We start from the raw sequence: 16,348 nt of genomic DNA on the forward strand, positions 1-16,348 counted from the left end.
ATGGCAACTATGAGAAAGTAATAGCTGAAATTATTGCAGTCCTGTATATTTGATCACGATCTCTTCAGAAGGCTGACTAAAGATACCACCAATCTTTCAGCTAATGACTAAGCTTTATAAATATATTATCATGTGTATATCAGTTGTCTATCAACATCCTGTTTAATTCAGAGTTGCTAATCTACATTTAATTACTATCTTCTAAAGCTCAGTTTAATTTTGTCTACCCTCAAGCATTGCTCAAGTGTCTGACTGGAAATGTCTCTAGTATGATAAGTGATAGTTTTGCCTGAAGTAATAATACCCTAATTCTAGCATTCTACTTTCTCCTTTCTGACTTTGGATTTTATTAACACATAAAGCACAACAGGCCATGATCGTGGCCGTCAGGTATAAGTCGACAGGCCATAATCGTGGCCTAGATAGATGCATTTAATTTATAGGCATTTGTTGGGGTCTAATGTCACTCAAACGTTCCGATATCCCCCAGATTGCAAGAGAGCTAATAGTTCAACTAATAACTTTTCAGATGATATAAAACTTGCCACCATTATTTACTAAGAAGATGTTTTAACTATTTTTTGTTTTTTATGCATGCATTGTTGTCTCATTTTCATAAAATGTGCTCAGTTGTTCATGCTATGTAAGTGCAAATTCCTGCTTTTTATGGGTTAAAGAATGAATTTTGTTTGTATGATACTCAATTATTATATCTACTTTGTCAACCACTACAACCCTTTGTGCAGAATCAGAATATTGTTGCATATTGAGAAACTACTCAAATTTGTATTTTTGTTCTGCTTATTTTTTAAAGCTTCTTTCATTTTTGTAATATACTCATTGCTTACAGATTTCATTCTTATATTCTGTGTGGTCGGTCACTGGCAGTTCTTGGATAACAGTAATCTTAATACTTTTTATTTCATTTTCTGCCTGCAGTGCGGCTATCACAGTATCTTCTGGTGGTTCTGTATTTTGGGGAATTAGTCTTGATAGATAGTTCACATAACCAATTTTTTTTGATGGAATATACTGCATTTTGAAATTGTAATTTAGTAAACTACATCTCTACATCTTTTCTCTTCCTCACATTTCCGCTTCATGTACTATGATTACCTCCCACTCCCCAATCTTGTCCTCTTGGCCCAGTGCCACTGTATCATTGCTCTCAGCTTGCCCCCAACCTGTGCGTTCTACCCACATGCTTTGTCTCACGTTATTATTGCCATCTAACAAGAAAACTTTTCCCTCACCCTACCCCAACAAACTAATCTACATCTCTCTCTCGCATTTCCTCCTTCATTCACTATGCCTAGCTCTCACTCCCTAATCCTATCCTCACACCCCTGTTCCTCTGTATCATATCCAGTAGCCCCTCCAACTCTATATATCCCCAGGTCTTTCGCCACTTGCTTGCACTCTTTAATTGCACTCCCTTCACAATATCCTGTCACTTATATTATGGTATTTGAGCCTCAAGGGTATGCCCTGGCACTTGCCACTATCTATATCTTTCTTTTCCTTTACTCAACCATCTCACCTATACTCTGATCCCTGTTCCTTGTGTTATGCCCAGCATTTTGCCACCATCTCCATCCTGCAGTCTCCCACTTTCTCTCCTCTTCCTGCACTTCCCTCAGGTTGGGCTACTGTGTATTTTCTTTGCGGTAGCACACCTGTTTCTGTCTTCATTCCTGATCTTTCTCTCCCTGGCTTAATATTTTGATATTCATACCATTTATTTTTACGTGTACGAATTTTCTTGTTTTTGTGTCTCGTTAACTTTCTGCTGAAAACACCTTAGAACTTTTGCATTCGACCCTCGTAATCTTGTCCTGCAAGTGTGAGCTTTTGTGACCAAGTTTCTGATAACTATAGCATTTTAGGTTTTTAAATGGACACTCTTTCCTAGAGTGTAGGCCTCCACATTTGTAACATGGATTGGGGCCTGGCACTCTTTTTTTTTTTTTTTTTTGGTTGTACTTTCTGGGTTGACACATCTGTATTTTTGTGGAATCTTTCTCTTGAATTTTTTTCACGTCGTGCTTCAGGTTTATCATTGTTTGACACTCTTCTGTATTGGTCTGTAGGGTTAAGTCTTAGTTTGCTTGCTCCATTTTTGAGAGAATCCTTGCCCAAATTTCTCTATCTTCAGTAAGTCCTTGTACAAAGATAAAGGATTTAAATATATGCTGGGTGAGTTCCTGAAGTTTAAAGTTTTCGCGCATATAGTTGACTACTCCAGTATATGTAATAAAGTCATCATCATCATTTTTTGTTAAGTTCCAACATTCCATTCGAGTGTTAAATAACAAACTTTTGTCACAAAAGATCTTTGAGAGTAATTCAGTAGTTTCTTGGAAACAAATCTCACTTGACATTTTGGGCAATATAAAGTTACAGTAGCATTCATGCTCAACCAGAGCTACCTTGCATTATAATAGCCTCACTTTCTCCTCGTCCAACCATGACTTGCAGTCTTTGTTAAAAATTTCCCCGTACACTCTATAGTACACAGGAAACATAATACCCTCCTCCAGATTATAAGTGAATTCAGAAATCAAGTTTGCCTGTAATTGTTCCTGTTGCTCCTCTTAAAGCTGTATTACTGCAGTTAATAGGTTCTCCATAATTTAACAATTTGTATGATGCACAAATTGCCAAATAACCTACGTGAGCTTTGAAAAATCCTTGTCGCCAGATGTTATCCCCTTAAGCCTCCAATATCATAGTATGCTTGATATTGTTGATGGTAGATAAAGAATACGCTGTAACAGTGTTATAACAATACAAAATAGAAACAGTGGCAATATCAAGCATGTAACAAACCAGCAATCAATATTTCCAACACACTAACTTCAACTGTAAACTGTACCTGGACTTCAAAGACCAAACTACAAACTATGTCAGACCTCTAGTACTTATATGTAGTGGTCCTGTCTATTTTCATCAGAGGGTATCATACTCTCACCACAACAACTGGTTTAATAGTTTGAATTTGTTGCTAGTGGTGATGATTTTAAGCACATGTACTTGGGTTGCAAATGTATTTTACATTTTTATTAGAATGCCTTCACCATTAAACTAACCATATCCAACTCAGATATTCTGTTATATGTTCAAACCAGCCAGATTCAGCTGTTTACATCCATTCTACAATGTCATTCTAAAACTAAACAATCACATCATCAAAATCTCAAAGCTACAGGACTATGCATGATTAATTCAAAACAATGTGAATGAATGTTACATTTGAAAGTGTAATCTGAATGCTAAAGGGTTTATACCTTAATGATTTTCTTTAGTAACAATAATTTGACTGTGAAATAAGCGTTTATGGAATTACATTGATAATATTTTCAGGAAAGGTGACATGCTTCAGTTGAATGTTCATGCCGTAGTACATCCTACCAATGAGAACTTTAGTGAAAAGTATGCTCTAACAGCACACCTCCTCAAAGAAGCTGGTCCAGATATGCTCACTGATATCAATACCAATATACGAGGTCAGTGCCAGCTGAGTATATTTACTATTTTGTTTTCCAAATCATCTCTTTGTCTTTTTTTACTTTTCCTACTTTGCTTGTTTTTCTTCTTTTCACTTTTTCTCTTTTTTTATTTCCTTTTTTGCTCTGTGCTCTCATCATTTGTGCTCAGCTTCGTCAGGGAGTCCAACCTCCCACAAGACTCCTATGATGTCTTGTAACATCTCCTTTACAGGTTGATCCACTTAATATGTGAACCAATGCATGTCAAAGGGAAGATTAAAAGAGTTAGCAACAGCAAGAGCATCCAGCCATAAAACTGCCACAAGGAGGAAACCATGATAAGAAAACCCATTAGAGGCCAGCAAAATTACTACCATTACTCCCGCTTTAACAGGAAAATGGCTTCAAAATGCTTATTATTAACAAGGCAGTGAGCTGGCAGAATCATAAGCACACTGGACGAAACGCTTAGCAGTATCTCACCCATTGCTACGCTCTGAGTTCAAATTCCACCAAGGTCAACTTTGTCTTTCATCCTTTTGGGCTTGATAAATTAAGTACCAGTGAAACACTGGGGTCAATGTAATTGACTAGTCCCCTCCCTGCAAAAATTTCAGGCTTTGTGTCTATAGTAGAAAGGATACATAAGGGTGGAAAATCACAGGAACAATACCATATGTCCAACGCAAGATACAATATGTGTGTTCAATTCCTTCAAGAATCAATAAATGAATTTATAGTATTCAGTCTCTAAAGTGTCTAAAGGGTACGGTAAACAGACCAGCAAATACAACAATAAAAACTTTAGAAATATCATGAATGTTCAAAATATTTATTAAAAGAATATTTATAAATATGCATGATTTCTAAGTTGTATAAAAATATGACAAATTAAAGTTAAAACATTACGATGTGTAAACATACATTATGATATAACATATAATGGGTAAATATATACGGTATGATGAAGTTATAAATTTACATGTATCTTGCATTGGACATATGGTATTGTTCCTGTGATTTTCCACCCTTATGTATCCATTTTTACTATAAGATGAATTCTAGCTCATGCTGAGCACTTCAACTCTGGCCCGTCTTTATGTATTGTTATATTAACAATACATGATTATACAAAAATTACTGTTTATAGTAGAAAGGATTATTATTAAGGTAGTAAGCTGGAAGAAACGTTAGCACGCCGGGCGAAATGCTTAGCGGTATTTCGTCTGCCGCTACGTTCTGAGTTCAAATTCCGCCGAGGTCGACTTTGCCTTTCATCCTTTTGGGGTCGATTAAATAAGTACCAGTTACGCACTGGAGTCGATGTAATCGACTTAATCCGTTTGTCTGTCCTTAATCGACTTAATCCGTGTGTCCCCTCTATGTTTAGCGCCCTTGTGGGCAGTAAAGAAATAAGCATTTCATCTGTCTTTACGTTCTGAGTTCAAATTCTGCCAAGGTTAACTTTGCCCTTCATCCTTTCAGGGGTCAATGAACTAAGTACCAGTTACACACTGGGGTCAATATAATCGACTAGTTCCCTCTCCCCAAAAGTCTCAGACCTTATGTCTTTAGTAGTAGAAGAAATTATTATTATTGTTGTTTTTGTTTTGTTTTTTGTTTTTGTTATAATACTAAACTTTAATAATAATGATTTCTGTTTTCAGGTTTCAAAACTGGTGAGGCACGTCTGTCAAAAGGACATAAGTTATTGTCACGGTATGTCATACATACTGTTGGCCCACGCTATAATGTCAAATATACCACTGCCGCTGAAAGCGCTCTGTATAACTCTTACCGGAATGTACTTCAAGTTGCTTTGTAAGTATCAGTGAAACACGTCAGTTACACTTCACTTTATACTGCTCACAACAAAATCTGGCTCTTTTTTTTCTCTTCTATCATCCAAGACTAAGTACTTAGCTTCAGCTTTTCCTCCTTGGAACTGTAACCCATAGGAACTGTAACCCATAGGAACTGTAACCCATAGGAACTGTTTCTATCTGTTTTCATTACTGCTAATCTGTAAAATATTCAAAATTAACATTAACCACAATATCCTCATATAGTTATTCATATCTTCCTCATTAAGAAAGTGGTAAAAATATTAATCCTTCCCCCCCTATTGTCAAACTCCCTAAATATAAAAATGACATGCATCATGAAGTGTCTGAGCTATAATAATCTTTTCCATTTTTTTTTTAACTTGTGTAACTAGTGTATCTCGGACAACGTTACCCAACAGATCCTTACTTTTTAAGATTGCAGGATTTGGTTTGAGGAAGATTTGGTTATTATTTAAAGCAAATGAATGGATGCTCAGAGAGTGTTACCACTAGAATAAGAATAGCCTGGGCAAAGTTCATAAAGCTTCTACCCCTACCGGTGACAAAGGGCCTCTCGCTCAGAGTGAAAGGTAGATTGTATGATGCATGTGTGCGAACTGCCATGTTTCACAGGTTTCATTGTCTGTTTTGGCGTGACTGGATGCCCCTCCTAGTACCAACCATTTTACAGAGTGCATTGGGTGCTTTTCATGTAGCACCAGCACATTTTACATGGCTCCAGCATTGGCGAGGTCACCAAGTTAATTACAAAACAAAGAGTCTTCAACTGGAAGGGGGAATAGTATTGAGGGAGGTAGCTTTGTACCAGTTGATGAGAGGATAAAATATAAAAGAGGGATAAAGATGGAGGTCTTACTGTAGAAGAAATACTTGGCTACCTCAGTTGAAGAAGTGAAAAAGAGAGAGAGCTGGTTGTGGTGATGTTGGGACATATTCACAAGGTACAGTAGAGGTGAATATAAGTGTAGTAGATTGGATAGAGTGGGAAGGGGATATAGAAGAGGGATGTTTTCATAAGAGTGTGAGGAGAGATGGCTGGAGATGAGGTAGAGGTTATTGTAACAAGTGATGTTGAGAAATATTGCAGTAGCTCAGTGGGATTACAGTAGATATGTGAGGGCATTGAGGGGTGATAGCAGGATAATAGATGTGTTAAGGATAGAGTATGGTAAGGAGAAGAGAGTTATGGCTGAAGGCACAGAAAGGTGATTGGTGGGAAAAGTGGGCAGGTTCTCATCCATACGCAATGAATGCAGGATGCCTTTAAGCTCTATGAGAATTGATTGCAGTGCACGCATTATACTGTATTATATGGAAGTGCAGCCCCCTGCTTACCAGTTTTCAGTCAAACCATCCAACCCATTCCAGCATGGAAAGCAGACATTGAACGATGATGATGATATGGAGCAGAGCTTCCAGAAGTCAATTTAGTCCCGGTGGGCAAGTTTTCATGAGAACTTTGTATCACCTGAGATCTTGTTCCCTGGTCATTTCCTCAGTGAGGCTCAGGGTCCTGAGAGCTACCTTTATCATTTCATGTCTTTCTGGAACTTCCTCATCCACAAGCTCCAGCCATGTTTAGTGATCGGCACTTTATACAGCTGTCATCATATACACCATACATCTGTATTGGCACAGTCTTCCCTCCTGAATACCACATCCAACTCCTCCTATGTCCAGTCCCTCTCTCAGCACATCTACGCTGTGACACTGAGGCACACCTGCACTGCTCATCCAATGGAGCATGCTCATAGTTGTTGACTCATAATGAGTAAAATTCCCTTTTACTCCAGTTTATTTGGTATCATTTCACTCATGTTACAAATGTCTTATAGTAAATGCATATATCACGTAACATCAGACTCTGCATATATATATATATGTATGTATAATGTACACACGCACACTCACAGAAGGAGAAAATTTATATTACATTTCTTATGTTGTTCTACAGGGAACACAATATCCAGTCTGTGGGTATTTGTCCAATCCACTCATCACAGCGAGGATATCCCCTTATAGATGGTGCACATTTAGCCATCAGTGAGTATTCTTGCATTTTCCTTTTACTTCTATTTTCTCATGCCATGACCAGATAACTGTTTTTAAATGTAATTTTTTAATATTGTATATAAGTGTAATAAGTTAATTTTTTTACAGCTGTTTCATACTGCAAACTTCCTAACTACAAATTAAAAAGGAGTATTTTGGTAACTGTACAGGCTGAAACGAGCTATGTTTTGTATCTTGTAATAGGTCACACACTACAGTAACATAGCTTGATATATAGTATAGTTTGATCTCATGAACCTATGATCAATAGTCAAGCACCTTAAGCCACTAAATTATGCTTTGTAATATCAATCTTTGTCCATCAATAAATAATCAGATTGCCCCTTTATTGACATCTGATAATCTCTTAACATGCCATCTCACTATTCATCATTCACTCTCTTTTACTCTCTCTTACCAACTAATATTACCCTAGTTTATAACTACTCATCCTTTGCTCCCTCTCTCTCTCTCTCCCCCCTCCACACTACTCTCTGCAATTATTCTCTCTCATTACATCATTGTTTACTATGTCCCTGCCTTCACTGTTTCTCTTTCATTACTGTCCTTCTTCATCAAATCTAGAACAGTCACTCCTATTCCTTCTTCCTTCCATACTGTCATCCCAATCACTCTGTCTTCTCACCATACTCTCACTTCTTTCTCCTTGCAATCATCCTCTGCTCTATTTACTTTATTGGTGGCTGCGATACCTCAAATGGAATCAACATACAGAGGCAATGTAGGGTCAAGCAGACCTTTTAATCTTGTCAAGAACGTAACAACTTTTTTTAATCTTGGTTCCATGGTAAAATACACCCAATACATTCTGTAAAATGATTGGTCTTAGGAAGGGCCTTTCTTGTCGTCATATATGTATGTTTTCAACCACATCTCTGTCAACTGCATTGTCTGATTTCTTTGTTCGGCTTACTTGATGTAGGTCATATCTCTTCTATACTTCCACCTCAAATCAAAGCATTTTCATGTCTGTTTCTTTTCAGTGACAATAAGGACAAATGTGCCATCTTCATTCTGTAGACACTTCTCCCCAATGTTTCAATTCTTTCTTGTACATTGTATTGCAATCCAGAACATCACACTCTCTGATCTTCTTATTTCTCCCTTTCCTTCTCACCTACTTATTTGATATTGTTTCTTACTGCTCTCTTTGTAACCTGCATCCTGCTTTTCCTGGTTCTTGCTTCACTACTACCCTGCTATCATGTCACTCTGGCTAGAACCTTGCATAAACCACGGAACTGGTCTGCAGCCCTCAGTAAGTTGCCTCATACATACATAGATGTGTGTTTGTATTATATACCAATACAATGGAATGTAACTTTCTATACTTATTTCCAACTCAACTGCTCACCTTCCTTCATTTCATTTTTCTTTATCTTTTATCTTTCTCCAGGAACAGTCCGTAGATTCTTAGAAAAATTCGGCAGTAACTTTGAAACAATTATATTTGTTTCAGCAGATGAGGAAGTGATGGTAAGGCCTTTATTGTTTTTATTTTTGTGTTATTATTGAGAGTGTAGTGTTTGGCCTGTCACAAGGGCAAAAATGGTAAAATTAAATGTATTCTGACAGTAAACATTCAGCTAAGCTATTAATTGCTCATTGTTTTATCCACTAAAGTGTCAATCTATTGACAGTGTGTAATAAATAGATCTACATAAGTAAAGGAAGCTTCTGTGTAGTTTGAACCTGCTAGAAATAGCTACCAAGTCTCTCTTAGGTTACCCTCTACTATCTTGCAAAGGAAAATACATTGAATAATATAGTCCTCTATTCATTACACCTCAAAACAAGACTGGAGAGGCACAGCTGGAGCACTTTTCACTATAAGTTTGCACCTCTAGAGCATCCATACTGAATAGTTATTCAAGAAGATCCACTGAAATGAAATCTTAAATCGAGGAATAAACAGGAGTAACAGGCAAGAAATGTGATTCTCAATTTAGCTCAAATTATTTGAACTCTTGAATTCTCTAAGACTTCCGTTTAAAATACTAAAAGCACATCTAGTCTTATCTTTAACATTAATACACCCCAAGTGAGAGACTGCTTGAGTCCCTTTTAGAGGGGGACCATACTAATAATGCTAAGAGCATGCATTATAGCTTCTACATCATCATCTTCATCATCATCGTTTAACGTCCACTTTCCATGCTGGCATGAGTTAGACGGTTTGACTGAGGACTGTAGGCAGCACCAGGCTCCAATCTGATCCAATACATTTATGGCAAACATTTTCTTTTGATCTTACTTGGGCTCAGCTTCTCTATTCATCAGGATTAATGAAACAAATATCAATCTTAGTCAATCCAATTGATTGTAAGCAATTTTTACCTTCACACCACACTACATTCAGTGGCTTTCATTCAGTGTAAGAACTTTGACTATTGTTACTTCATATTTTATTTATAAGACTGAAAATGTTATAGTTTACAATCTCATCTATGCATATTTCAATAAGCTATAGATGCTTATCAATTTTAAGTTTTTTATAGCCCACATAGATATAGCAATATTTCCTATTTTGACAATCTTGGCATCAGATTCAGTATATTTAGTCATTTGCCATTGTTGCAAAATTGTTTTTGTTTTTTTTTAACGTACTCATCAGAAATTTCTTTAATTGTAAATAGGATTTTACAATTAACTATTTGCGATTAAATATATTCACAGCTGTGCTTCTGTTGTAATGTAGTCCTTCATTATAAACCATAACTTTGGTGATGAGATGCCTCTCTATTTAAAAATACCTTAGAAATATAACTTTTGGTTCACTCTGACGCATTCCAGTAATTATTATTATTATTATTATTATTATTATTATTATTATTATTATTATTATTATTATTAAGGTGGTCAGCTGGCAGGTTCATTACCATGCCAGACAAAATGCTTGGCAACATTTCTTCCAGTTTTAAGTTTTCAGTTCAAATTCTGCTATGGTCAATTTTGCCTTTTATCCCTTCAGGGTGAATGAAATAAGTACCAGTTGAGCATTGGTTTTAATGTAATTGACTACCATTTCCCCACAAATTTCAGGTTTTGTGTTTATAGTGAAAAGAATTATAATTTTCTTTTGTTATTGTTGATTTCTACCATTTTGTATCATTAAGTGTTGTACAAAGAATCTGTACAATACATGGGTGGTTTCTTATTGCCTGCTCAAAGAAGGACTTGAACTCAGCATATCAAATTAATTACAGGATCATTACTCATACAATTGATCTCCCTGTTTGCAGCAGGAAGCTGTACCAATTCATGGTAGCCATTGAAGTGAACTGGGTCATAGAATCTGAATTATTCATTGCTTAGAGGTGAAGAGATATAAATATATCAACTTACTCTCAACTCAACCAACAGTTTGACCTGCTTGAGATTACAGCCAAATCTCACTCAAATCACACCTTGCTGCTTTAAATAGGGAAATAACACATTGAATAATGTAGACCTTAAAAAGATGAGATGGCTATGGCTGGAATACTTGTGATTATTACTCTGCTTGATCAGGGTTGATCTGGAGCTAGCCACTACCAGTAACAGCAACAACAGCAAAAGTAATCTTTTCCCAGAATCTAAATGGATAAAAATTAAGATATTAATTGTATTTTAGAGCAATTAATTATTATTATCCATATTCATCTGGATTAACTGAAGTTAGTAGAGTTATATTTGTCTTTCTTAGAAACATAATGCCTGTAATAAGGTTTGAAATTGTAACCTTTTTGTTTTCTTTTATTTCTCTAGGAAGTTTACCAGCAACTCATGCCATTGTATTTCCCACGAAACTGGAAAGAAGAAATGGAAGCCAAGAATTATTTACCTGAAAATATTGGAAATGAGGAAGGAGAACCTGTAATACCTGAGCGGAAAATTCGAATTATAGACAAGCCAGCATTTGCTGCTTTAAGTAAGTACTTTCTTTGTCTATGTTGCTTCTCTCATTGAGCTCTTGTGGAAATGTATCTAGTTGTCTAGTAAATAGAAGTGTAATCTCTTTTGTGGGTTTTTTTAATATATATTCCCAGTTTCAGTCATTGAACCATGCCCATGCTGGGGCATCACTTTCAAGGGTATTGATTTTATTGATTCTATACTTCATCAGTAATTATTTTATCGATTATAACAGGATGGAAGCTAAGTCAATCTGGGCAGGATTTGAATTCAGAATATAAAAGCACATTACCAACTCCCATGAGGTATCTCTGGATTCTGACATCTACCACACGTTTTTTTTTTTTTTGTTTATTGTTGTTTTTTCCATGTTAGCATGGTTGGAATGGGTTTTACTATAGCAAACATTTGGCATGTGGATGCTTTTTTTCTAAACACACAATCATGAAGTAGGAACAGAATTATTAATACTGAAGTGTGACAAGCTGGCGAAATTGTTAAAACTTTGGAATAATATACCTTGTTATATTTACTCTAGCTCTTTGTGTTCTAAAATCAAATCCCACTATAGTCAACTTTGCTTTTCAATTTTTTGAAGTGAGTAAAATAAAGTACCAGTCAAGTACCGAGGTCAGTGTAATCGATTCGCCCCATCCGTTGTACCGAAATTAGAAATTATCAGTAAAGTCAGAGTTGTGTACCTTGCTTTAGAGTGCTAAACGATAAACGTAATAAGCCAAATGGCCTTATGTCTCTTTATGATTATGATTTCAGTTCAAATCCAGCTATGGCTAACTTTGTCTTTCATTTCTCTAGGACCAATAAAATAAGTATAGGTAACAGTAAGAGACAATTCAATTGACAATGCTTGCCCTTAGTTTATGGTCTTTGCTGATGTAAGAAATTAATTTAACAGGCCGTAGTAATGAGCTATTTGATTTAAAGATGGGGAACACTTTTGTCTAACAGTTTTCTCTTGAAATTTCTTTGTTTCCTAACTGGTCTGAGGTTCACCAGTTTTATAGTAAGAGCTCCATCAATGAAAGCTCATAACACCAAAGACCCCTGCACAAGCAAAGCATACTACCTTGGTCGATGTCTCTCTCACTGTAACTTTTGCAAGACACAGTCTAAAACATCTCCCACCTCTCAAATTGTATCAGTACAGTCTTATACCATACTTTCTTTACACATCAACAACCAATGAAAGCCTCCAGATGTTAGGTCTTGCAATATCTGACGATCTCTCATGGTAATTTACATTTATAATATTGCCAATCTACCTCCTAAAGGTTAGACTTCATTTTCAGGTAAAAAAAAAAAAAAGAAAAAGTTCTTCAATTCTGATCTTGTGGTGATCCTGCACAAAGCTAAAATAAAAACTGCATTGAAGTACTGCTCACATATATTGCTATACACTCAAACAGTGTAGATTGATAACTGAGTGACAGTTAGATGACTGACTGCAAAAAAAAAAAAAAAAAAAATATCAACCCCCAAAGGACTATTGCTACCAGCTTCTGCTGTGTCTCATTTCCAGATTGCATGCCAAACACCCAATTATTCCTTCATATAGTAGCAGCCTCTGGAATTACCTAACCAATCCTTATTTTATGTGCAAGCCATAGCCTACAGGTATTCAGACTAGACATCCTCAGCAGTCTTGCCAGTCTCAAGGGAGCCTACAAAAGTCATGGGTACTTAGGAAAAATAAGATGATGATGAAAGAAATTGTAATATTCAATCTTGGAAACCTTTAACTCACAGAAGAAATGACAAAAGACTGAAATAGTGGGCAATATTATTTGGACCTATTTTATGTTTGCTAAAATGAAAGATGGGATGATGATGGTGATGACCATGTGGAGGGGAGGATAGTCCTCATTCTAAAATTGAATGTGTTACATTAGCATTTTCTAATAGCTGTAATCTCAGTTTTAAAACTACAATGAATCTGAGTGAAAACGAAAATATATTCTCAAAGAAATATTCTACTAATATCTTGATTAAAGTTTGATTTTGAGTTGTATGAATTTTTTCTGTATGGTTAATAATTTCAGTTTTGATGAACATAATCATCCTAAGTCAGTATTTTTCAATAGAGATAGTGTGTTATCCTGGACGACCAGAGACAGTGCCTAGCACTATCACAAGCTGGCCATGATCATGTGACTGTCTAGATTATTATACATCACTTTGCATCATTTTAGCCTTCAAATGATACCACCCCACTGGCTAGCTGAGCAACCCAACATTCTCTCTTGGTCAAAGTGGGGAGTGGAGCAACATGATATGAAGTGTTTTGCTCAAGAACACAATATGCTGCCCAGTCTCGGAATCGAACCCTTGATCAAGCAATTGTGAATGCAACATCCTAACCACTAGCCACATGCCTTCACATAATGTATAACACTGACTATTAATAGGTTTGTACAAACCTATTAATAATCATCTCTGATCAAGTCATCCCTGATCAAGCAAACCTATGATCAAAGGTATTCCAACCACGACCATTCCAACTTATTTTTAGAGACAGTTACTTGCTTTATTTAATGTTTCCTTTTTTTTTTTCTTGAAGATATAATTTTAGAAATACTTGGTTATTTTTTTTAGCAAGTCAAGCAACCACCTATTGGGTTCCATTTTTGGCTTGACTTCTACAGATTCTTTAAAGAAGTACCACAAATTGATAATATAAGTTGTTGCAGGTAACATTGTAAAACATCATCACTGTCTTTTCTAGTTGATTTAACTCCATAATGTGACTTTCCTTTCTATGATAAGAAAGTTAAGCAATGAAAATGAATTTCCAATTTTTTGATTTTTATTACTTTAACTACTTTGAGACTCAAAACCATTTCTCCATTTCCAGAAACACAAGGTAAAGAGTTTGATGAAACTATAGATCTTAATCAAGAATTTCGATCACCTGATGGCCCTGAAGTTGGACGACATCCTTTTGCACAAATGAAGGAGGATAAAGATAAAGAACGACTGACCTCACTGCAGTGCAAACCTTCTGTAGAACAAAGAGAAAAGGAGAAAGTCAGACAGTGCGTTTGAACTATTTTTTCTTTTGTCGTTTGCCTTTTGACATTTTGTTTTTCTTCTAGAAATTGTCTTTTTATCTTTTATTTGTTTCAATCATTGGACTGTGATCATGCTGGGACACTCCCTTGAAGGGTTTTAGTCAAACAAATCAACCCCAGTGCTTTCTTTCCACCCATGTTTACTCACTGCATTCCTCTCTCCTCCATCTCCCACTCTACCCTTGAGCACTCTTGCAAAGTTACCTGCCCACTAACTTTTAACACATCATCTGTACCATTTCACCTGTATACTGCCTCCTGTAACTTGAGGGTATGCTCTGACACATCTTCACCATCTCTCTCTCTCTCTCTCTCTCCCTTTTCTAACTGGAGTAGCCATACATCTCCTCTACTGCAAGACATCAATTTCTATCTCTCTATCATACTCTAATCTCTCATCTGGCACAAAGCCACTTCACTCATTACTACTACTCTCTCCACTCAGTTGGGGAGGTCTTGTCTTGCAAGGGATCTGGTGACCTCAGTTGTGCTGGTACCACATAAAAAGCACCTAATACACTCTGTAAAGTGGTTGGCATTAGGAAGGGCATCCAGCTGTAGAAACTATGCCAAAGTAGACAGTAAAGCTTTGCACAGTCCTGTAGTTTGCCAGTTCCTGTCAAAGCGTTCAACCCATGTCAGCTTAGAAAGCAAGCAGTAAGCAATAATGATGATATATATGACAAGATTCCACACAGTTTCTGTTTACCAAATTCACTCACAGGGCCTGGAGCTTTAGTAGAAGACACTTGTTGAAGGTGCTGTGTATTACAACTGAACTTGCCAAGCAAGCTAAGTCCTCTCAGAAAGATAAAAATGGGTCCTGTTATGAACTTAAAAGAAAATTCATTTTGACTGTGCTCAAGCCAACACTAGTGGCGATGGGGGTGGAGAGAAAAATTTTCAGTAGTCAGTCTCACTGCTGACAAATTCTACATCTACATCATAGTTGAATAAGTGAGTGTAGAAAAAGTATTTAGCTGCAACAGTATGCAGTTATACGAATTTTCAGAAAGTTGATGCAGGCATGGCTGTATGGCTAAGAAATTTGCTTTTCAACATGGTTTCAGGTTTGGTCCCAGCATGTGGCACCTTGCACAAGTGTCTTCTACTATAGCCCCAGGCCAACTAGAGCATTGTTAGTGGATTTGGTTGACGAAAGCTGATAGAAGTCTGTTGTATGTATGTAGATATACACATTGCATGATAGTTGTAAATAAGTGTTACTGTCATACAAGCAGTAGCATTCATTTCCAATGTTCTGTGAAAACATGTCTGGTCATGTGGAAATATTACCTTGCATGCAAACAGATGAGGCTTGGTGACAGGACAGGCATCTGGTTATAGAAAAATCTGCATCAATAAACTCCATCTAACCCATACAAGTATGGAAAAGTGAATGATGATATCCAACTGATCAGTGTTACAGTAATTTTATCAGTGTCAGGAAGTTGAAAGACAAAAAACAACCTTTACATGTATATTTAGATGAAACTTTTCTTACAAGTTATAAAATTGTTTGCAAAACATTTAAAAGAAAATTTTAGGTTTGCACTGAATCTTAACTTTTTGTTTTGGAATTAGACTAAGATGACTAATTTTATCTATCAGATAAAATGTATTTTTTTACTAATTTCAGTTGAAATTTGATAGAATTACCTCCCTTGTTTTATATCCCTTGTTCTTGTTTAGTTTTCATATCAAAAGGATGGTAAGGTGTGTTTTAAGATGAAATTTAGCTGTTAGAAATAACAGCTCAAGCAACTCTACACAGGCTTTCTAAAACAAGTTGAGATGCTCATGCTTTATATTATTAGGAAATATAAAAGGGCAATATGTTGTGATTGTGAAAAAGAAATAGAAACTTCTAAGAAGGATTTTCCCCATGTAAACATTAATATCTATTTTTTCTCCCAACACCCTATATTTTATAAGATATTGGTATTGGGACAGCGGT

At 36.2% G+C, this 16,348-nt stretch overlaps 1 protein-coding gene across 1 annotated transcript in view; it reads left to right on the plus strand.

The window, feature by feature from the left end:
* The window catches only part of LOC106871998 (protein GDAP2 homolog), a 35,695-nt gene that overhangs the window by 9,898 nt on the left and 9,449 nt on the right, over positions 1 to 16,348 (plus strand). The window contains exons 2-7 of the mRNA XM_052966793.1: positions 3,364 to 3,506; positions 5,156 to 5,309; positions 7,290 to 7,378; positions 8,805 to 8,884; positions 11,156 to 11,318; positions 14,175 to 14,363. Coding sequence (XP_052822753.1) covers positions 3,364 to 3,506; positions 5,156 to 5,309; positions 7,290 to 7,378; positions 8,805 to 8,884; positions 11,156 to 11,318; positions 14,175 to 14,363 — 818 coding nt within the window. The remainder of the gene's footprint in view (positions 1 to 3,363; positions 3,507 to 5,155; positions 5,310 to 7,289; positions 7,379 to 8,804; positions 8,885 to 11,155; positions 11,319 to 14,174; positions 14,364 to 16,348) is intronic.

The sequence above is a fragment of the Octopus bimaculoides genome, chromosome 3, assembly GCF_001194135.2.
Source record: "Octopus bimaculoides isolate UCB-OBI-ISO-001 chromosome 3, ASM119413v2, whole genome shotgun sequence".
Lineage (NCBI taxonomy): Eukaryota > Metazoa > Mollusca > Cephalopoda > Octopoda > Octopodidae > Octopus > Octopus bimaculoides.